At 43.1% G+C, this 22262-nt stretch overlaps 1 protein-coding gene across 2 annotated transcripts in view; it reads left to right on the forward strand.

Annotated features, from left to right (window-relative positions):
- DMRT1 (doublesex and mab-3 related transcription factor 1) overlaps positions 1-22262 on the forward strand; it is a 124433-nt gene that overhangs the window by 59834 nt on the left and 42337 nt on the right. For both annotated transcript variants that reach the window (XM_003273858.4, XM_030814509.1), the window contains exon 4: positions 13226-13370. In XM_003273858.4, the coding sequence (XP_003273906.1) occupies positions 13226-13370 (145 nt within the window). The remainder of the gene's footprint in view (positions 1-13225; positions 13371-22262) is intronic.

The following is a 22262-nucleotide window of genomic DNA, read 5'->3' on the forward strand; positions in this document are numbered from 1 at the left end:
ATGGTGGGAAGTTTAGACGCTGAGCCCAGGCAGGTGGTGAGAGGTAGGGTTTAGGAATATCCTTTAGCTACAGTATAGTGCACAGGAGAGACATTTTTGCAGTGTGTTTTGGTTAAAAATATGTAGATTCCAGAAGAAACGAGAACTGGCCTCTAGATACCTGGGGCCCTGCAGAACCGGCAGCTCTGACTCAGAGAATATCTAGAAGGAGTGCGGACCTGGGCAGCCTAAGGGATTGTTTTCTCAGTCTAGTTGAAGTGGTCCAGTAGCATCCCAGGAAAGCCAGATAGAGTGAAACCTTAGGTTTTCCAGCAACCTTCGGAAGACTTGTGTAAGTCCTGGGCTGTCCTACAGATTCATTTCCATTGTTAGATGACTTCACTTTGATCTGGGCTGAGTGAGAAATCCCCTGTAAAGTGCCGATGTACTCTAGGGACTACTTCACAATTGAATCGGAGGCAGAAGCATATTGTTAGTCTTGCGAGGTTGTTACATTACCTATTATCTGACACAATAGCATTAGGTTAGTAAATAATATAGTCATTTGGGGATTCTGTAATTGGCTTGAAATTTAGATAATTAGATCACAGTTTTTGAAAGCTTTCAGATTTGATTTGGTTTGGCTGGTGGCCAACATCTTATCCATTTATGGTTGCCCTTTTAGCTTACTTTTTTTCCTGTTAAGTAGACATGAATGTGATATAAAATTAGTTGCTTTTCAGAATGTTTAATTACATGTATAAGTGATTCTCAGATCTCTTAGGAGTCTATATTTCTGTGGTCTCTTAAGTGTTCCTCATTATTTGAATAAAGATGAAAATCAAGGGAATGAATAACAGACAGGTTTGCCCTGTTTTTTTAATACCATAATAGAAATAGGATAGAAAAAAAGAATAGAGTTGCCAAAAAATATCCACTGTATGACAGAGTATGCATAAGAGACTCCTTTATGCATTTGTTGATTGTTTTTATTGAGTGGCTGCTCCGTGCCTGGCACTGTGCTAGAGACTCTCAAGTACTGGCTCATGGTGGAATGGATGAGAAAGAAAAGTCAAAAGACCCATGTGGCCGGGCACGCTGGCTCACGCCTGTAATCCCAGCACTTTGGGAGGCCGAGGCAGGCAGATCGCCTGAGGTCAGGAGTTTGAGACCAATCTCAGCAACATGAAGAAACCCTGTCTCTACTAAAAATATGAAATTAGCTGGGTGTGGAGGCGGGTGCCTGGAATCCCAGCTACTCAAGAGGCTGAGGTAGGAGAATCGCTTGGACCAGGGAGGTGTAGGTTGCGGTGAGTCGAGATTGCGCCACTGCACTCCAGCCTGGGCAACAAGAACAAGACTCCGTCTCAAAAAAAAAAAATAAAATAAAAGACACATGTAATTCACAATTCAGTTATTCCTGTTTCGATCAGAGCCTAGGGAGAACTGTGATCCCTTGTGGAAAGATGAGCCCTTGCTGTAGCATGCCAAGAGGCAGGGTGGGGACGAGTGTTTGATCACAACTATTGTTTAGAATTTCCAGTGCATGGTGATAGATTGACTTTAGTGGGTTTTATTTTTAAAAAATTATCCCACAGTGAGTGCACCCCCTTACTGCCTCCACCCAGGATGGGTTGCCCTCAGTACCCCCTCCTTGATATAGCATTGGCCCTGTGGCATCACCATTGAGATGCACAGCCTCCTGGAAGGGGTGTTCATACATAGACTGAGGAACAGGGAAAAAGGTATTATCTCCACATTTTGTTTATCACATTCCTTCTCACAACATTCTTTCTGGCAAGTCCCAGTTCTAGGAGAAGGAAGGCAGACATAATTCTATGTCTGGAGTATTTGTATAAAACCAAAAAATGGGAAGGCCTGGAAATTTCGTTGTCTCCTTACTCCCTTGCCTCTGTGTGTGTGTGTGTGTGTGTGTGTGGCACTGCAGGACATGTCAAACTAAAGTTTATGTACTCAAAATAATCTTTAAAGTGTATAATGGAAAGGTTTTTTGTTTGAGTCATTTGTTTGCAAACCCTGACGAGGAGTCTGTCATTGCGGTGCCTCGTTCTCCCGTCGATAGAAGCAGGTGGACCCGTTGGGGGGAAAAGGAGGGTGCAAGCAGAACAGCCCTGGAGCAGCGTCACGCTGCCGGGCACTCCCTGTCTCCTATTCCGTTTCATCCATAAGCACAGCCTTTCAGGGCTATGAGCCTCCTTTTGTGGATAAGGAAACTGGGGCTCAGGAGATGAAGTAGCTAGCTAGTACTGCACATCTGGAAACGGGGAAGCTGGAGTTTGGAGTTTGCCTGACTGCAGAGGGGCACCTTTGTTCCCGTGGTGTCTCTGCCTTCCTTGCAGGGCAGTGCACATTTCTTGGTTTTCCTTGTAAAGCCCTGAACTTCTGGAAAATCACTAGGCATGCTGTGTCTCAAGATGCTTCTGTGACACACACACACACTCTCACACACACACACACTCTCACACACACACACTCACACACTCACTCACACACACTCACACTCACACTCACTCTTCCAAATCCATACAGTTTAGGGAACAGTGGTAACGTGATGCTTTTGGTCATTCTTGTGTCATTTCAGTTAGTTGGAGGTGGACTCCCTTCATGGTCTTACAGTGGGCAGGGCTGTTTCATGCCACCCCCAAGTTGAGTGTGTCCATCAGAGGTCACCAGCCTGCGTTCAGATTGTGAACACCAGTTTGGTAAAGGATGTGAGTGTGAGTGTGTGCACGTGCTTAGTTAGAATGTGGCCCCAGGCAGCCTCACCTTGCCCTCCCGGCAGGCTCTCATGTTCTGTACTCATAAGATACCCCTCACACTGCTGATTTATGCTAAAAGTATCCTAATATTTCTGACAGCTCATGTGTGACATGAATATAATCCATATTTCTTAGAGCAGCTAATCCAAGCGGCTTATTTTCCTATACTGCTGATAGGGCTATATCTCTTGATGTCGCAGCCCTGGAGATTGTGATGGTAACATATTGTTTCTGGATCACTAGTTTTGTCTAAAACAGTAGGTTGGAACAGAGTAGCAAAGGTTAATTAAGTTTGTCCATCAGGGTGGGAACAGATATGGATGCCTCTGATGTCTCTGGTTCTGAAATGAAAGTTCCTGAATGTGTGGTTGTGGGCATCATTTCTCATTTTCAGACAATCAGAAAAAAAGTTTATTTGCTCCAGAAGTAGAAACAATGTGAAGAGTTGTTAAAAGCTAAAGGCAGCAAAGTAGGTCTTTATACTAAGCAGATATCTTCATTTAAAATTAGAATGTTTCCTCGATTTAGTAGAGATAAATATCAGAAGCATCTGAGGTGATTTACTTTGAATCTTGCTGTCTCTACTTAATCCCTTGGGACCAGAACCAAGTTACTTGATCTCTCTGAGCAGTTTCTTCCTATATCAGTGATTATTAAATTATGAAGACTCATGAGATAACGAGACAAGTCTCTATATTATTTCTCAATAGATGCTCATTTTCTTCCTCTGAAATTTGGTTAATCTTATCGTCAGTAACCAGTATTTTCTCAGGAAAATTAACATTAAGAATATCATCAGTACAACCCCCATCCATACAAACATGCACCCCAGTCTTAAGAAGCATTGTAGATGCCTTCGGAGACTGGACATGTGAGAGAGTGGAGCGTGCTGATCATTATTAACCAAATTTAAAAAATACAACCTTTTTAATTTCCTTTCTCTCCAGCCATTTTACTGAAACTCTGTTTCTTGGTGGCTTTCATGTAAATGGTACTTGGATTTATGCCTGGTATACATGGGTTCAGTTGGGAAGTCAGGGTCTGTATTTTAGATTTGTGAACTAGACAAATGTAGGTTTCCAACCCAGGAGCTGGAAAATCCTGCATAGATTTCTCAAGATGAAGAAGGCGCTGAGCTAGTCCCAGCCAGACACTGGTCCAAACCAACCACCCCGCTCTCTTTTGTGAATCCCCTGAAATGCACCAAGACCCTCTCAGGTTTTAGGGAAAGGAAACAGTTTTTAAAATTTGGCTTTTTCTTACTATTTACCTCCTTTTAGAGGTACTTGCGCCCCTTTACCTGATTTATACATCGGTGTCTTTCAAACATTTTAGATTGAGACCCACAGTAAGAAACTGTATTCCAGTATAAATTTACACACACATACACAAAATGACAAGTTTTGTAGAACAGCTCTTACCCCTTACCCAAATTGTATATGCAGCAAATTCTTATATACTGTTCTCTTTTATTCTGTTCTGTTCTATTCTGTTGCATTCTGTTCAATTCCATACAGTTCTCTAAAATATATATATATGTGTGTGTATGTGTTATACATGTGTGTATATATATGTGTGTATATATATGTGTGTGTGTATATATATATATATATAAAACACACTGACTGCAAACTGAATTATTTGAGGGCGCTATAAAAGGTAACACTTCTGCCTTTTGGAAAACATGGTCTCAAGCAGTACACTGTTGTTCTGTCAGTACCACTGATGGCAGATGGTGGAAACAGTTGAGCAACACAAGTTAAAAAAATAATTTGGCCTTTGTAAAATGTCAAAATACTCACATCTGAATTGCTTCTGGGCTAAAGATAAGCAAAATGGACCACTAATAAATACAAGTGTAATCCTGATATCGTATGAGGTTCCTATCCTTAATGGGTATTCAAGATTGTTGTGGGCTGGGCATGGTGGCTCATGACTGTAATCCCAGCTCTTGGGGGTGGGGGGCCCAAGGTGAGAGGATCACTTGAGGCCAGGAATTCAAGACCAGCCTGGGCAACATAGTGGGACCCTGTTTCTACAAAAAATATAAAAAATTTTGCTGGGCTTGGTGTTGTGCGCCTGTAGTTCTAGCTACTCAGGAGCCTGAGGTGGGAGGATCGCTTGAGCCCACGAGATTGAGGCTGCAGTGAGCTGTGATCGCACCACTGTACTCCAGGCTGGGCGACAGAGAGAGACCCTGTCTCTAAAAATGTTTTTTTAAAAAAGACTGATGTGAATTTCTCTTCCATGCCCTCTCCACAATTTCTGGAAATTGGGGGAGGGCTTGCTTTATATCCTCATGTTCAGTTTTGGTTCTGTTTTTCCATATGACTTGTTTATTTTTTTATGGTTCATCTTAGGGCTGTTGTTTATTTTTATTTTTAGAGCTACTGTGATACAGACTTTCCTTTGGTTCTTTTTTTTTGAAAACTCCACCCACACTTTTTCTTTTGGTTTTGCATGTGTAGTGGGAAATTTGGGATTTGCAACTTAAAACATCTTAAATGTATCAGTTCTTAAATGATTGGTTCTCTCTGCCCTGTTGTGTGAGCTTCCTCCTCTCCGCTCCTCCCCCATTTTCCCCTCCCACCTCGCTTGGGCGCATTTGGAGGAAGAGTTTTGGTTTGGAAAAAGGACTCGGGTTCTTCAGCATCTGAATGCCCAGCCCCAGCCCCACGCTTAGCACAGCACCTTCACCCCTGTCCACCCCTCACCCCACACATGTCGAAGGATCCTCTTGTCCTTTGCGGAATCCCTTACAAAGGCTGAGCTGAGTCCTCACACATGCATGTCTCTGTCTCCTTTCCTTTCCTCCCTCTAGGAGGGGAGTGGAGGGCATTCCATAGCAGGACCACCTAAGAGAAAGCAAGGTGAGCGCAGGAGAGGAAGGGAGCAAAGGACTCATCTTCAGAGCACTGGACACAGAAGGAAAGGAAGTCGGGAGGGGCAGGTTTTCGCTGTGGGAATCTGCTTGGGTCACACACCTCAGCATTTGGCCTGGTGCTTTGGTAATCTCTGAAATGGGTGCATAATAGCAATCATTTTAGCCTATGTATTAAAATTTTTTTCTCAGCTGTGAAATGTGGAATGCTGAGAAATGAATGAGGTGTGTATTTCAGAAGGTGAACGGGGCTTTTTGGGTGAAGCCCTTTGCATAGGTGAAGTCTGTAGGCTGAGACAGTTCACCGTGTATGCTTAGGTGAGCTTGGGAACAGGCATCCCATTTAGAAGCATCTATTAAAACTAAAGCCATCATTTAATGAGGGTAAAAGTCCATCCCAGCCTTCACACCCAGCACCACCAGACGACCCAGAATTCTACAGCCTGTGAAGAGTCCTACCTTTATAAAAAGGTTTCTGTTCAGAAAACCAAAGCTTTACCCCAAATACGGCTTTTGCCATGTAAGACTGTAAGCCACATATCAATACCAAGGGAGTTTTTTTGTTTCTGTTTTTTGAAACAGGGTCTTACTCTGTCACCCAGGTTGGAGTCAGTGGGGCAAACACAGCTTACTGCAGCCTCGACCTCCTGGGCTTAAGCGATCCTCCCACATCAGCCTCCTGAGTAGCTGGGAACACAGGTGTGTGCCACCACGCCTGCCTAATTTTTTAAATTTTTCATAGAGGTGGAGTCTCACCATGTTGCCCAGACTGTTCTCCAACCGCTGGGCTCAAGTAATCCTTCCTCCTTAGCCTCCCACGTGCTGAGATTTACAGGTGTGAGCCATTGTGCCTGGCTGAGTCATCACACTATTTATTTAAATATCAGTTTGCAATTAGGAATGTTATCCTATGGAATAACTCTTCTCATTAAGACTCTTCCCCTTTCTGCAAATGAGCATTGCTTAGAGCCTCCAGTGAAGCTGAATGAAGCTCTAGAGAGATAGAAACTTAACGCTGAAGATTTTTTTGTCTTGAAGCATGGAGAATCAAGATACCTAAATACTGATGATGAAAACTTTCAATAAATGTGAGCACAGGCACTTTTAATGAAAAAGGCATCATCTGATATAAGTTCAAAAACAAATGAAAAAACTTAGAAATTAAAAAAAAAAAAGACTGTTCCCCTTTGTTACATCAACTCTAGTTTTATGCAGCCAAGCCATGTTTAGTAAACAACTAGATGACAATTTGGTCTTCACAAATCCCTTTTAGTCCTTCACCTGGATAGACTGTTCACTCTGATGCAAGACCAGACACTCATCTAAATTGTTACTAGATAACCAGTGACTGGTATTTGGGATTTTTTTTTTAAAAAAAGAAGTGAACTCAAACATTTTTATGATTTTTTTTTTCAGATATTATTGTTACCATAAAATAGGGTGGCTAACATGTATAAAAGGAAATTATGGCTCGGATTGACTGTTATGCATATTCTTAACAATTTAATAAAACACAACTCCAGGGTCTTGGGTTTCCTGCAAGGTTAATGCTAACACCGTGAGCATCCTCCACCAGCCATCGCTTATCCGTGGGTCGGACTCTGGTTCAGAGACTTTGGATGGGTAATAACATATAAACCATGCCTCTTGCTTGCCAGTGACCACTGCTAATAATAATAGTAGTCATCATTCACTGGAATCCTGGGTTTTTACGGTTTACTTGGTTTATTTATTTGCTTAGCTTAAAGGACTAAAAAAAACCCTTGAGAGGAAACAAGGAGGCATTTCACAAAGGAGAAAAATATATATCCCTTCAGGAAAACTCAGCGGCTCCTCTAATTTCTTTGCCGCTGTTGTCCTTCAGCAGCACTTAGCTGTTTTCTTCTAGCAGGAGGTGAGGGACTGAGCACAGGGGTGCTGCTAGGTTAGTTTAAAGCGAGCTTCTCACCTTGGCGCTGTTCAGGCCTTGAGTTGGTTAATTCTGTGTCTTGTGGGAACTGTAGTGACAGCAGCATCCCTGACCTTGACCACTGGATGCCAGCATCAGCTCCCTGCCCCCTTGTCACAATCAAAAGCATCTCCAGATGTTGCCAGATGTCCTGTGGAGGACCAGACTGCCCCTAGTTGAGAACTACTGGTTTAAAGTAAAGTGAGTTTCAAAGGCTTTGCTAATTTCCCATTTCGTTTAAGCCAAAAGTAGCAGGGTTGTGATTTTCTTTTCGAAGTTAGAAGAGAGCAGGAAGTGATTTAGTTTGAAATTGCATTCTGCCTTTTTCTGGGTTAGTTGCAGTTTTTGTTTTTGTTTTTTGTTTTCTTTTTTTTTAGACGGAGCCCCACTCTGTCACCCAGGCTGGAGTGCAATGGTGCAATCTCAGCTCACTGCAACCTCTACCTCCTGGGTTCAAGCGATTCTCCTGCCTCAGCCTCCCAAGTAGCTGGGATTACAGGAGGCCTGCCACCACACCCAGCTAATGGTTTGTATTTAGTAGAGACGGGGATTCACCATATTGGTCAGGCTGGTCTTGAACTCCTGACCTCAGGTGATCCACTCGCCTCAGCCTCCCAAAATGTTGGGACTACAGGCGTGAGCCACCACGCCCATCCATGAACTGTGGTTTTAACGTCCTGTTTACATTGCTACACATGCACTTAGAAACACATAGAATTGTCCTTTTTTTCTTATGAGCAAGTTGTCACGTGGGTGGGTTGTTTGTGGGTTATTCTTTGAGGTGGATGTAGCTGAAGTGACTGATGACCTCAGTAAGTTCATGCATCAGTCTGTTCTCACACTGCTATAAAGACACTACCCAAGACCGGGTAGTTTATAAACAAAAAAGAGGTCTAATTAACTCACAGTTCCGCATGGCTGGGGAGGCCTCAGGAAACTTGTAATCATGACAGAAGGCGAAGAAGAAGCATCTTCTCTTCTTCACAAGGCAACAGGAGAGAGGAGAAAGAGAACAGGGGAAACTGCCAAACACTTTTAAAGCATCAGATCTCAGTAGAACTCCCTCCATATCATGAGAACAGATTGGGGGAACTGCCCCCATGATCCAGTCACCGCCTACCATGTCCCTTCTTCGACACGTGGAGATTACGGTGTGAGATGAGATTTGGGTGAGGACACAGAGCCAAACCGTATCAGTTCACATTCTAGTAACCTCAAATGGAGTCTGACCCTTTGTATCTTTTTCTTCTTTTACTGGAATTCTTTTATAGCTCAGTAATCTTGGGGATTCATTAAGGATAGTGAGTATTTGAGTATAAATAACTAAATTCCTATTTCCTAATAGTTCTTTTTATTTCATCCTTTCTGAAAACATGGAAAAGGAATTAAGGGAATAAATAAGCATATGCATGGATTTGAAATTGTGTTTATTTTCCAGTAATCGTTAGTTAAAAAAAAGAATTTTACTGTTCATCTTCGTCTTTTTGTCAAATAATACGTACATTGGGATTGGCAGCGTTAGCCAGTCTATTTGTCAGATTTAGCCTGTTTTAATTAATATGGGGGATTGTTGGGATCTCGTACTTCCAAGGTATGTGGACGATATGTTGGTAATTGTAGAACACTGGTTCTCAATCTTGGTGTCATCCTAGAATTACCTGGGATCTTTGAAAATACCAAGCGCCCAGGCCACATCCCAGAGCAGTTAAACCAGATTTTCTTGAGTGGAGTCCGGACATCAGTACTGGGTTCCCTTCTCACCTTACTCCAGTGAGAGTGAAGTTTGAGAAGGAACCAGTGCCACTGTTTACAAATAAAGTTTTATTGAAACACAGCCATACCCATTCATTTTACAAATTGCCAGAGACTGTATAACTTGCCTAAAATATATATACTGTTTGACCATTTACAATAAAAAGTTTGTGATCCCTGCCATAGACTCATGGTTAACATTTTTCAAACATTTTGAAAGGAAGGTTTGTATAAACTTTCATAGTAAAAAAAAAAAAAAAAAATCCAGCATTTTGCAGAGCATTTAGGCCCAAATCCTATGTACCCTGGCAAAATTGAAAAAGCATTTTCCTTGAAGAACTGGCTTGAAGATATTGTCAAACCTGAAGTAGATGTGACAAACTCAGCACCCACAGCAGGGAGGCTCCATTATTTATATTAGGCGTACGTCGGCACCTTGCTTCTAATTCAGTGTTCATTACTCAGACTGTGTAATTGACCTAAGGAAGTCTATGGAGAGGCAAACAGCTTTTCAATTCAGAGTGTGTCTGAGTTTGTTTTTACTGCTGCAGCAGCTGTAGATGGCAACAGACCCCTGAAAAAAATCTTTTAGTTCTGGGGAATTTTGTGTATAAAAATAAAAAAGAATGAAAATTAAAAATTGCTATTTGCATAGTTTCACTCTTCCAGTTCAGCTGGAAACTGGATGGTTGTAAGCAACTGGTAATTTTTTTTTTTTTTTTTTTTTAAGCTGGGACAGTGGCTGACACTTGTAATCTCAGCACTTTGGGATGCTGAGGCGGGCGGATCACTTGAGGCCAGGTATTCAAGACCAGCCTAGGCAGCATGGAGAAACACCATCTCTACTAAAAATACAAAAATTAGCCAGACGTGGTGGGGCGTGTCTGTAGAGGAGGCATCTGTAGTCTAGCTGCTCTGGAGGCTGACAGGAGAATCGCTTGAAGCCAGGAAGCAGAGTTTGCAGTGAGCCGAGATTGTGCCATTGCACTCCAGCCTGGGCAACAGAGTGAGACTCTGTCTCAAAACAATTTTTTTTAGAAGGGTTTCCTTTGGTCTTGGGCTCTGAGAGGTACTAAGTATGAGAGGAAGGATCTCTTATTCTAGTCCCTGGGCACCAGCAGTATCAGCATCTCCACCCCAGTCTTAGCATCAGGACCTGCATTTTAACAGGACCCCCTGGCCGTTCATATGCACATTGAAAGATGCTGGGAATCATTGAAAGATGCTGCACTGTTCTAATTGATAACTGGGTGTGTGTAGTAAACAGCTACCATGATTGTCCCTTTTCTCTTAAATGGTTTAATGGCTTCTTGATGGGCTCTCTTGCCATGTGGTCTTACTCATTAGGGGTAGCCGGTTTTTCCTTTTTGGCTGTTTTCCAAGTATACTTTGTTTAACCTTCTATTTAGTAAAGATTTAATGTGGCTGGGCGCAATGGTTCACGCCTGTAATCCTAGCACTTTGGGAGGCCGAGGCGGGCGGATCATGAGGTCAGGAGATCGAGACCATCCTGGCTAACACAGTGAAACCCTGTCTCTACTAAAAATGCAAAAAATTAGCCGGGCATGGTGGCGGGCGCCTGTAGTCCCAGCTACTGGGGAGGCTGAGGCAGGAGAATGGCATGAACCTGGGAGGTGGAGCTTGCAATGAGCTGAGATCATGCCACTGCACTCCAGCCTGGGCGACAGAGCAAGACTCCGTCTCAAAAAAAAAAAAAAAGATTTAATGTAATGGTAGAAAGTGAAAACGGAGTGATTGGCCTAGAAGAGACACCATTTAATATACTTTAGGAAAACAAACTAGAAAGGATAAAGGGGACTTACCCAGGTAAACTTCACTTGAGAGGAAATAATCACTTGTAATGGTGTCCTTGCTTCTCCAGAAGAAGTAATCCACTCATCAGAACATAGATTTGAGCTTGAGAGCAGTAGAGATCAAAAATAAATTCCTTGAGCTGCTCAAAGCATCAGGCAGAAATCAGGGACTTAACTCTTTCTACCAAACAGCACCATAATACCCAAAGTACACTTAGGCCAGTGTTAGTTGGTGAATTGTCCAGAATGTAGATGTTTATGGAAAATCTTGAGGAAGCCCAGTGCCTAATTTTACTCTACCAGGCTCTGTCAAGTTAGTACTATTTTCTTTTTCAAGTAGCATTTAAAGTATTTGATTGAAAAACATGATTTTGAATTATTTTGGATTATTTTGAAATTACTCATATTTCTGAACAGAATTGGTTTATCTTGAACATTCCCTTAGATCAAATTTTGTTTAAAAGCGAGTACCATCTAAATTTAATTTTTAAAAGACTGTTATAAATAACTGAAGTCCAGCTCTGTTGTTGCCATGAAGATGTGATCATGAGTTGAATGCTCAATGTCTGTACCAGGGTCTAGATGTTCATGGAAGTGGGTCTTACACAATCAGAGTCATCAGGGCCAGGAAAGTGGAAATGGGGGGGCCCTTTCTAAGCCATCAAGTCATATCTTCTTAGCTTTGAATGGGAATCAGGAAGCCACAGGGAATGAACTGCTTCTTATGTAAAAGCTATCTCATGGTCCTAAAGGCAGGGTCTGGTTGCCAGAAAAAAATGAATGACTGCTGAGCTCACATGCAGCTGCCACTGCTACTGGAGGGGTGCTTGTGCCTCCTTACTGCCTTCCCAGTTTCGCTCTGCCTCATGTGTCCAGTTAGCAGAATCCAAATCACCTCCAGAATTCAGATCTCAGACTCCTGTTCCTCGCTGCAGGGAATAGACGCTGAGTAACAGGATCCAGCATGGCATCGTGCTAATGTCCACAGCTTCCCATTGCACGTGGTTTGCATGTTGTTTTACAGTACTTTTTTATGTTTTTAATATATATATATATTTTTTAGACAGAGTCTCGCTCTGTCGCCCAGGCTGGAGTGCAGTGGTGCGATCTCGGCTCAGTACAAGCTCCGCCTCCCGGGTTCACGCTATTCTCCTGCCTCAGCCTCCCGAGTAGCCGGGACCACAGGCACCCGCCACCACGCCTGGCTAATTTTCTTGTACTTTTAGCAGAGACGAGATTTCATTGTGTTAGCCAGGATGATCTCGATCTGCTGACCTCGTGATCCACCCATCTCAGCCTCCCAAAGTGCTGGGATTACAGGCGTGAGCCACTGTGTCCAGCCTACAGTCATTTTAAATACTCTCCTTATATGAACACTGTAAGGTAACCAAGATAAAATTCCAGTTTTACACATGAAGAAACATGGGAAGAGGTCTGATAACTTGTGCCCGTTCAAACAAATTTGTTAGTGTTACAGCAGATTGTGTTGTCCCCTCTCCACCACCCTGTTCTCTTTTGTACTGGTTAATTGAGCACCAAATGACCAGAAGGAATTTCAGGGGTGCTTTAGAGGGGACCTTAAGACAGAAAGGGCACCATCATAGAAGAGGGCCCAGTACATCAGAAGAGTATATTCATGGCTGAGGCCACTTCCAACTTAGACAGGCCGTTCCCTTAATTTGCTTTTCTTTTTGAGACAGGGTCTTTGTCTGTTGCCCAGGCTGGAGTGCAGTAGTGCAAGCAATCACGGCTCACTGCAGCCTCAAACTCCTGGGTTCAAGTGATCTTCCCACCTCAGCCTCCTGAGTAGCTGAGATCTCACTCGTTCACTATCACACCCAGCCAATTTTTTGATTTTTATGTAGAAAAGAGGTTTCACTGTGTTGCCTTGGCTGGTCTTGAACTCCTGGGCTCAAGCGATCCTCCCTCCCTGGCCTCCCAAGGTGTTGGGAATATAGGCATGAGCCACTGTGCCCAGCCTGTTACATTTTTTTAAAGAATTAGATAATTATTGTACTAGTTGTGACATGCAATGTTGGTCTCAATATATTTCTTCTTTTTTCTTAAGCAGATGAAGAACATGGAGAACCGCCACGCAGTGAGCTCCCAGTACAGGATGCATTCTTACTACCCGCCTCCCTCTTACCTGGGCCAGAGCGTGCCCCAGTTCTTCACTTTTGAGGATGCTCCCTCTTACCCGGAAGCCAGGGCGAGCGGTAGGTATCTGGTCACACAGACTGGGTTTGGGGTTGAGAGAGGATGGCTATCCAGTACTGGGTCATTAGCTGTCTCTAATGGCTTAGCTGTTAGTAATTGTTGGAAAGTTTATTGCTGTGTGAAGCTTGGATAAGTATCCTCTAAAGAATTTAGTTATAAAATGACTTTGCTATGCTTGATTCTCAATATCGTGTTTTTTTTCCTTTCTGGATTCCTAGAGTGACAGGAGTAAGATGAGAGACTCCCCTTTGTAAGCTAAAAGTGTATTTTATGGAGGATCAATAGGAAATACAGGGGCACTTTAAATGTGGTTCAAGACCTGGTATTTTTTGTGAAGTGAGCTTCTGTGTATTGAAAACTCCTTTCCCAAAGACTTTCATTTTAAAATTGAAGGCATATTCATCTTCTTGGGGAAAATAACGTAATAAAACATTTTTTAATACAATAGATTTCAGAGTTTATGCAGTAGCAATGCAAATAACTCTGATATAATGGCTTTGAAATAAAAAACGACTGTTTAATGAATCAAAGCACTTTGAAATACATAGTAACTCAACTTCAATTTTAACATCCCCCAGCATTTTCACTGTGGTGAGAGGCAGGTCTTTACAGCTGCTGCGTTTCCAGATCCCGTGTTTAAGTTCTTTATAGTTAAGCATCCTCTTTTGATGTAGGAAAGTGAAAAACATACACGATAGGCAGTAAGTGGAAATCAGGGCAGTGGAGACTGTCTTGGAAGAGAAACTGATCTAGAAGAACTTACTCTGTACTAAATAAAAGGATATGTTCATTTTCTAAATAACTTGACTCTCTAGAGAAATTAGAAAATGAGAATCAGAACCATGCTTTGATTTCCAAATTCAGAACCATAAAGTCTAAAATAGCTGGGCAAGTTATGCTTTATTTACCATATTAAGATAAAATAAAGGACTTCTATTAATATGAAATATACAGGTCATGGGAGCCTATATAGTTTGAGCTGCAGAGGCCAAAGTACACATTGTCGATTGCAGTTTCACTTTTATTAAGAATCACTTTCCGCTGGGAGTGGGCAAGCACAGCTCTGTTTTATAAGTATTCATACTATCTAATGTGTGCCCATAGGTCCTTCTTTCATACTGCTTTTGAGTCTATATATTTATTTGGCTTATAAGCTCTCTAAGGACAAACAACACATTTTCTATACCTTCTTACCTGCTATGATGCCTTTTGTTTGTTATTCGTTGGTTGAGTGAATGAATGAATGAATCTGGTATTATTTTTAACCGAGTTTGCCCTGTAAGAGTGTGCAAGCATGAAAGGTCAGAATCCTAACTGGCTTGTCTGCACAATTTGGGGATGAAGCAGTTAAAGGAACATTTGTTTATACAGAAAATTAAGAATTAAACCCACTTTCAGGAAGAAATTGCCTGAGCTTCTTACGCCAGGAATGATGGAATATTTTTAGAAGCGCTGGCGTTCCTCAGACAAAGGTGTAAATTCAGAGCAAGGCAGTAAGACAAAAATATAAGAGGCAATTTATTAGAGCAGAGAGGAGCGAATTTGGAGAGGAGCGGTAGGCATTTGAATTTATGGCAGAAAAGGAAGCGACTCCGAAAGAGGTTACAGTCCAGGAAAGAAAAAGACCAGCTGTACTAGCGCTCACAGGGAAAGACGAATAGGTGAATACCACCTACAGTTCTTTATTACTTTTCTGGCCATGTGTTTATTTGAAAGAATAGTGTGTGAGGAGGCCCCAGGCTTAAATTCCTGGTACCCTGCTAACCCACTAACAGTTAAGTAGGAGGCTCAAGCTTCAGAAACGAGAGCTGGGAAGAACTACAGTAAAATCTCAGCACTATCTACTTTGGAATTATCTTCGAGAAGGAGTGTACAAATACATAGAAAATCAAAATCCCAGCTAATTTTTAAAAGAAGTGTGGCTTAATGCCTTCCAAATGTGTGCTATTTTGGGTTTTTTTATACTGCATGAATTTTTACAAAGCAGGTGGGAAGGTAAAGGAAGCGTTGTGTTTGGAGATCAGTAAGGACACCTCAAAGGTCATCTCATGGGACCCTGGATCCTCAGTTTTATCAGCATTGGCACAGTGAGGAGTTCTTTGAGAGCATGTTAGCCCTTCTGGGAGGTGGGGCTGAGGCTAGAGACGGGAAGTGATGGGTGGGGATGCGGACATCAGTATATTCATTTGTGAGATATTGGTAAAGGCTGGTTCATAACCAGTTACATTTAGCAGATCCATCAAGTTTAAGTTCCTTTGGTTGATTGTGTTAATATGTAAGTTGTTATTACTTCTAAACAGAGATTTCTAAATAACTTGATAAGACAGTGTTTTCAGTAGGTTTAATGTCTTCTCTAAAGTCTTATTCAAGTATAAATTTGCCCATTAAATCTATGTTCTTCAGTTTCTTTAAAAATAAATTTAAGCTTAGCCTCTCTATCATCTAAAAAAATGAGTCCAAGTTCAATGTCTTCCTCTGGGTTTGCTAAAGCTGGCAACATGAAAAATATTGAATGTTGGGCAGGGGGTGGGTGAAATTTTACAAGGAAAGTTTTCCTTTTGTCATGTTACTGCTTTTTAATGCTTTTCTTTGTAAAAGGATAGGAGCCATTCCTTCTTTCCTTATCCTGAAAAACGTTAAGAGGGTAGGTCAGAGAGATGGTGGAGTTAGATCATGCAGGTCTTTGTAAGCTATTGCAAACAATTAGGCTTTTATTTCAAGTGAGATGGGGAGCCATAGGAGGGTTCAAGCACAGGGTAATTTGTCTGTCTTGTGCTTTTAAATGATCACCCTGATGACTGTTTTCTTATAGACTATAGGGATGCAAGGGCGGAAGCTGGGAGACCAGTTAGAAGGTGATGGCAGTAATTCTGGCAAAAGAAGATGGTGGCTGAGTGAGGGTGGGAGCGTGGCGGTGATGATGGGTGGTCGAATTCTGGATATATTTTGAAGATAGAACCAACAAGATTTGCTGTTGGGCTTTGGATGGGACAGGAAGAGAGGAGTGAAGGATGACTCCTTAATTTTTGACCTGACCAATTGGCATTTTGATTTTCTCCATATTTGTACACTCCTCGAAGATAATTCCAAAGCAGATTGGAGTTTCCAATTATTGAGGTAAAGAAGACTGTGGGGAAAATAAGTTTGTGTGCATTAGGAGTTTAACTTCGCATGTGTTAAGTTTGAGATGTCCATGAACCACCCGAGTGGATTGTTGATTAGGAGTTGGATGTGTGGAGTCTGAGGGGGAGGGGAAATATCTCTGCTGGAGATGAAGATTTGGGAGTTCAGTGCATAGGTGTTATTTGAAGTCAATGTGATGAGATCATTTGGAGAGATGAATGTAGGTGGAGAGTGTAAAGGACCAAGGACTGAGCCCTGCGTGTCTCCAGTGTTTATGGCCCTGTAGATGAAGAGGACTAGCAAAGAAAAGAGGGAGGAGGAGCAGCCTGTGAGGCTGGAGGGAAACTCTGTGTGAGTGGTGCCTTAGAAACCAAATTAAAGGATTTTAATGAGAGCCAAAGAGTGCTGATAGGTCAAATGAGATGAGGACTGGAATCGACCATCAGCTGTTGCAAGGTGGCAATGAGCAGTGACCTTCTGAGTGGTCACTTTGGTGGGAGCTGAGAACCAAAGCCTGCCTGCGTATTCAGGAGTGCGTGGGAGAGAAGAATTGGGGCAGTGAGTACAGGCAGCTTTCCAGGAGTTTTGCTGTAAGTGGAATAGTGGGATGGGGCATCAACCCGTGGGGAAGTGAGTTCAAGGAAGGGCCTTGGCTCTTTCTTTAAAGAAGAGAGATTTTATAATAGGCTTGTATGCTGATGAGGGCGATCCCGATCGCGCGAGAATTTGTGGATACAGGGAGTGTGTGGGGGACACAATTGCTCTAGGGGTGACCCTCAGCAAGCCAGCTCGGGTGGGAACCAAGGGTCTGCAGAGGGGGGGCCATGGTCTGATGTGGGTCTGGGAGTGCTTTTTACGTGTCTAAGACAGGAGATAAGAAATAGAGAGGAAAACAACTTTATAGCAATTTGGTAGAGCAGTTTCGTCTGTTGAGTTTAATAAAATATTGGGGCTTATATTTTTTGTCTTTCATTTTTCTAGTAGCCCATTTTTTTATTGAGGTAAAATCCACCTAACATTAACTATTAACCGTAATTAAAGTGTACAATTCACTGGCATTTGGTGCATTCGCAGAGTTGGGCAACCGTCACCTCTATCTGGTTCCAAGGCACTTTCATCACCCCGAAAGGAAACCCCCCATCCTCCCTCCTCCGGCCCCGTGGTAATCACTAATCTGCTTTCAGTCTCTATAGATTTGCCTGTTCTGGAATGGAATCTCATAATATGTAGCCTTTTGTGTCTTGCTTCGCTTAGCTTAAATGTTTTCATGATCCAGCTACACTGTTATATAGATCAGTATTTCATTCCTTTTTGTGGCTCAATATCATTCCATAGTATGGATGGATATACCACATTTTGTTTAGCCATTCATCAGTTGAGGGATATTGGGTTGTTTCCACCTTTTGGGTAATGTGAATAGTGCTGCTTTGAACATTTGTGTACAAGTCTTTGTTTGAATGTCTGATTTCACTTCTTCTGGGTATATGCCTAGAAGTGGAATTGCTGGGTCCTATGGTAAGTCTATATTTAATTCTTGAGGAACATGTTACTGTTTTTCACAGCAGCTGCATCGGTTTTTTACATTCTTACCGTAATATATGAGGGTTCCAGTTTCTCCGCATCCTTGCCAACACTTGTTTTCCATTAAAAAAAGTAGTTTCCAGCCGGAGCAACATAGTGAGACCCCATCTCTACAAAAAAATAAAAAATAAAAATCAGCTGGGTTTGGTGGCACGCACCTGTAGTTCTGACTACTTGGGAGGGTGAGGCAGGAAGATCACTGGAGCAAGCCCAGGGGATTCAGGCTTCAGTGAGCCATGATCACAGCATTGCACTCCAGCCTGGGTGACAGAGCGAGACCCTGAGACCCACACTGCATCCAGCAGTGCATCACAACACAGCCTTCCAGCTCTGTAGCACCGGTAGGCATGCAGGGGTGCGATCATAGCTCACTGCAGCCTCAACTTCCCAGGCTCAGGTGATCCTCCCATCTCAGCCTCCCGGGTAGCTAGGACTACAGGTGAGCACCACAACGCCCAGCTAATTTTCTTTTTCCTTTTTTCTTTTTTTGTAGAAACAGAGTTTTGCCATATTGCTCAGGCTGTCTTGAACTCCTGGGCTCAAGCGATCCTCCCACCTCGGCCTCCCAAAGTGCTGGGATTATAGGTGTGAGCCATCGTACCTGGCCAAGAAAAAAGTTTGGGAGGCTCTAGTAGTTCATTTTTATTGTATTTTGCCAAAGTACCAGACCACGGTGGGTTGGAAACTGGAAAAAAAAAAAATTAAAGCAGGCCTCTCCCCCTCCACAGACTGTTTGAAGATCACCTGTCTAGTGCCCAGGTGGAGGGTTGCCTTATATAAGAGTGTGGCCACTTCATAGTAACAGATGCAAGCTGTTCGGGAAGTGGTGGTGGGAACAGCTTTGAAATAATGCTTCCCCAACTGGGGATGAAGAGACAGATCTCCACAGCAGGCCCTGTGTTTTAACAGATGCACCTCTGTCTAGAGGTGGGTGGCACTGCACATCTGAGAATAGACATCGTTCTCTGCATGTTGAATTCTGGAGTATAAGTTGCTGGAGTACATGGTTGGCCAACACCTGCAAAAAGGTTTAGGTTTCAGTTGGTGAAGGTAATACACTTAGATATTTTTGTCTATTTATTTTGTGATCTTGGTTTAAAAGTTAGAAAAGGTGCCTTATTTTGGTTCCGACTCAGAGTGGCAGCCTCTCGTGCAACTTCAGCCTTCCTTCACATCCAAGCTGCACTCTTTTCAGGAGAAAGAAACATTTAAGGTGGTGCTTACAGATCATGAAGTGTTCATGTATTACTCATTTAACACACAGAGGCTGTCAGCAGCTCTGTGAAGCGAGTTGCAGAGCATCTACGTTTTACCCAAAGACCAGATGGCCACCGTCAGTGACTGGCTCCACGGAGTTGAAGGCTTCATGCTCCTCTGTGATGTGTAAGCAGCTTGCAGAGGCCTCTGTGCTCCCAAATACAACTTTTCGAATCCATCTGGCGTTAGCAATGTCGTGGACCAGGGAGTCTAGCAGTGCCTGATTTCACTGATACCACAGGCCTCTCCTTCATGATGGCCAGGACTGCATGCAAAATGGGTAGCTCGCACCTCAGGGAGAGGACTTGCTTAATGCTGCACATCAGTCTTGGACTTTTAGGAAAAGGTCATCTGGCTGCACCTCCCAGGTTTGCAGGTGAGAAAATTGAGGTTCTGCTCTCTGTTGGGAGCACCCTCAGATCTACTTGCTCTTGATCCAGAACGCCAAAGGTGCCCTTTATGTGAGGTGAGGTGACATTCTGTGACAAGTGGCCATGTGGGATGGTGGAGAATTCTGTACGTGGAAACTGAATGGGACCAATGACTTAGCAGGTTATGTGGCGGTACCAGATGCTTCCCTGAGAGCCTTCCCTGCCTGCTGAGAGAGGGTGAGGATGTTGGCTCTGTGGAGGCCACACCAGTGTTGTGGGGATGAAATGGTGTCTGATGTGCAAACGAGCTCAGTCATCACAAAATGCAGGTAAAGGATGGCAGGTATTATCATGACGCTCCCCTGTTTTTTCCTGCGAGGGCTGTGTGGGCATTTCTTGTAAGGGAGAATGACGCTTTCGAAATGTTGCAGAGCTTGGCCCTGGCCTGAAGGAGAGTGGGGCAAAGACTCGGAGGGCTCCGTTTGTTACGTGTGCGTCCTGCCCTGAGCTGTGTTTCTCAGCCAGTGGGATAGAAAAACATCAACCCTTGTCTTTCTCTGCTTTAAGGAAAGCTGAATGTGTTTTATGCAACATTTAGAAAATGTTGAGTTTAATTTAAACTTGACATTTTAGAATGACTTATTATTTGCTAAATTTCAAAGAAAAGAGCACTTTGTAGGTAAATCTGTTTTCCTTATGTGACCATTTTGTTCTCAGCTTTAACTTGGAACAGAGAAGTAAGTGGGGCTTTCAGTGGCAACAAGGCCAGTGAATGGAAGGGCATTGGAGCTATCCCAGGAGACAAGGTCTTGCTCAGGTCCCCAGCTCTGGAGCCAGTAGTAAGATGATCAATCTCTCCTTTTTTTTTTTTTTTTTTTTAACGTGGAGTCTCTCTCTGTCTCCCAGGCTGGAGTGCGGTGGTATGATCTCAGCTCACTGCAACCTCTGCCTCCCAGGTTCAAGCAATTCTCCTACCTCAGCCTCCTGAGCAGCTGGAATTACAGGTGCGCGCCACCACACCCAGCTAATTTTTGTATTTTTAGTAGAGATGGGGTTTCTCCATGTCAGCCAGGCTGGTCTTGAACTCCTGACCTCAAGTGATCTGCCCGCCTCGGCCTCCCGCAGTGCTGGGATTATAGACGTGAGCCGCTGTATTTTTATATATAGATCACATAAGGAATTATGTAAAAGTATGGCAGAATCTGTCATCTCTCATATTCTTATATGTAGACCTTTTACCGTGGCTTATGTATCTTTCTGTTTCGGCAGGTGCCTGGCAGTGGGCTGTACAAATGAACATGATTACTGTCATTAAGGAGGGCTAAGTGTATGTGTATCATGATTCTTGAAATTAGCTAGACACTACGGTCTGCCGAGTGAGGAAGATGGAGCATATTAATTTTAAGCAGATAATAAACATTTGGAAATGGCAGCTTTAAAGATGTATTTTTAATATATTACATTTATGATATGTTTGCCAAGTAAAACACACCGGTGCTTTACAGGGAATGTGAAGAGCCCCAGCAGGTCCCTTTATGCCTGAAGAATAGTACAGAAGCAAGCTGACATGCTGTAGGATGAGGACAAGCAGATTTCTGTCTTTCCTTCAAACTTCTTTCTCTTTCTCCGTACAAAGAGCACCCCACAAGGCAAACTGTGGGCAAGATTGAGAGCCGTTCGGGCTTTAACATGTCCTCTGTGTAAAGCACTGCCGTTTGACAAGGCCTCCTCCAGGCTGTAGTCTGGAAACAGCAGGACTTCCCAGGGGCCTACCTCAGGGAGGTCAGACTCATTCATGTAAGGATGAGGTCCATTCACTGCAGCATGTTAGCAAGAATTACCAGGGTGCGTGCCCACACGGAGGGTCAGCTTTGTACTCCTCCAGGTGCCTGGCATCGTGCAGTGTTCTCAGATGGTTCCCGGGGTGGTTTGCCGTTTCTTAAATGAGTAAGAAACAACTGTGGAATCTTTTCTGTTCACTCCTCATCTACTTGGAGTTAGGTATTCCAGTGAAGCATTCAGTGAAATAAATCAAACACCAACAAACATGGGGTACTGTCCCCAGGCCACAGACATCTTGGATTTGTGCCATTTAGAATCTTCCCTTTGGAAAACTTGAATTTTAGGGACTTAATTCTTTATGTGCGACTGGTATTTTGATTAAGAACGCAGCCCCGCCGGAGGGTCAGAGGTGCTTATTCAATATTCACACTTAACAGAAAGGGTGGGTGTGCAGGCAGAGGGCCGTGACTTCCTCTAAGCCTTGTTGCTAGGGTTTAAGGGGAGGAGCCAGCCTGCGAACTCAGATCCCTGAATCACTTTCCTGGGCCCTCTTTCTTCTAGTATATCCTGTGTTTTTCTCTTCATTTCCTTCCTTTTCTTTTTCTTCCCTTACAAACACATGTGCAGCTCCTCCAGTGTCTGTAAGACAATGTCTGACCACTCTGTGTATAACTCATTTAATTATCTGGATAATGCTATTATCCCCATTTTACAGATGAGGATATTGAAGCATAGAGACAATGCCTGTTAGGTGGGGGAAAGGAGGGGTCCTGTTCC

The sequence above is a fragment of the Nomascus leucogenys genome, chromosome 1a (genome assembly GCF_006542625.1).
Source record: "Nomascus leucogenys isolate Asia chromosome 1a, Asia_NLE_v1, whole genome shotgun sequence".
In the NCBI taxonomy this organism is placed as follows: Eukaryota; Metazoa; Chordata; class Mammalia; order Primates; family Hylobatidae; genus Nomascus; species Nomascus leucogenys.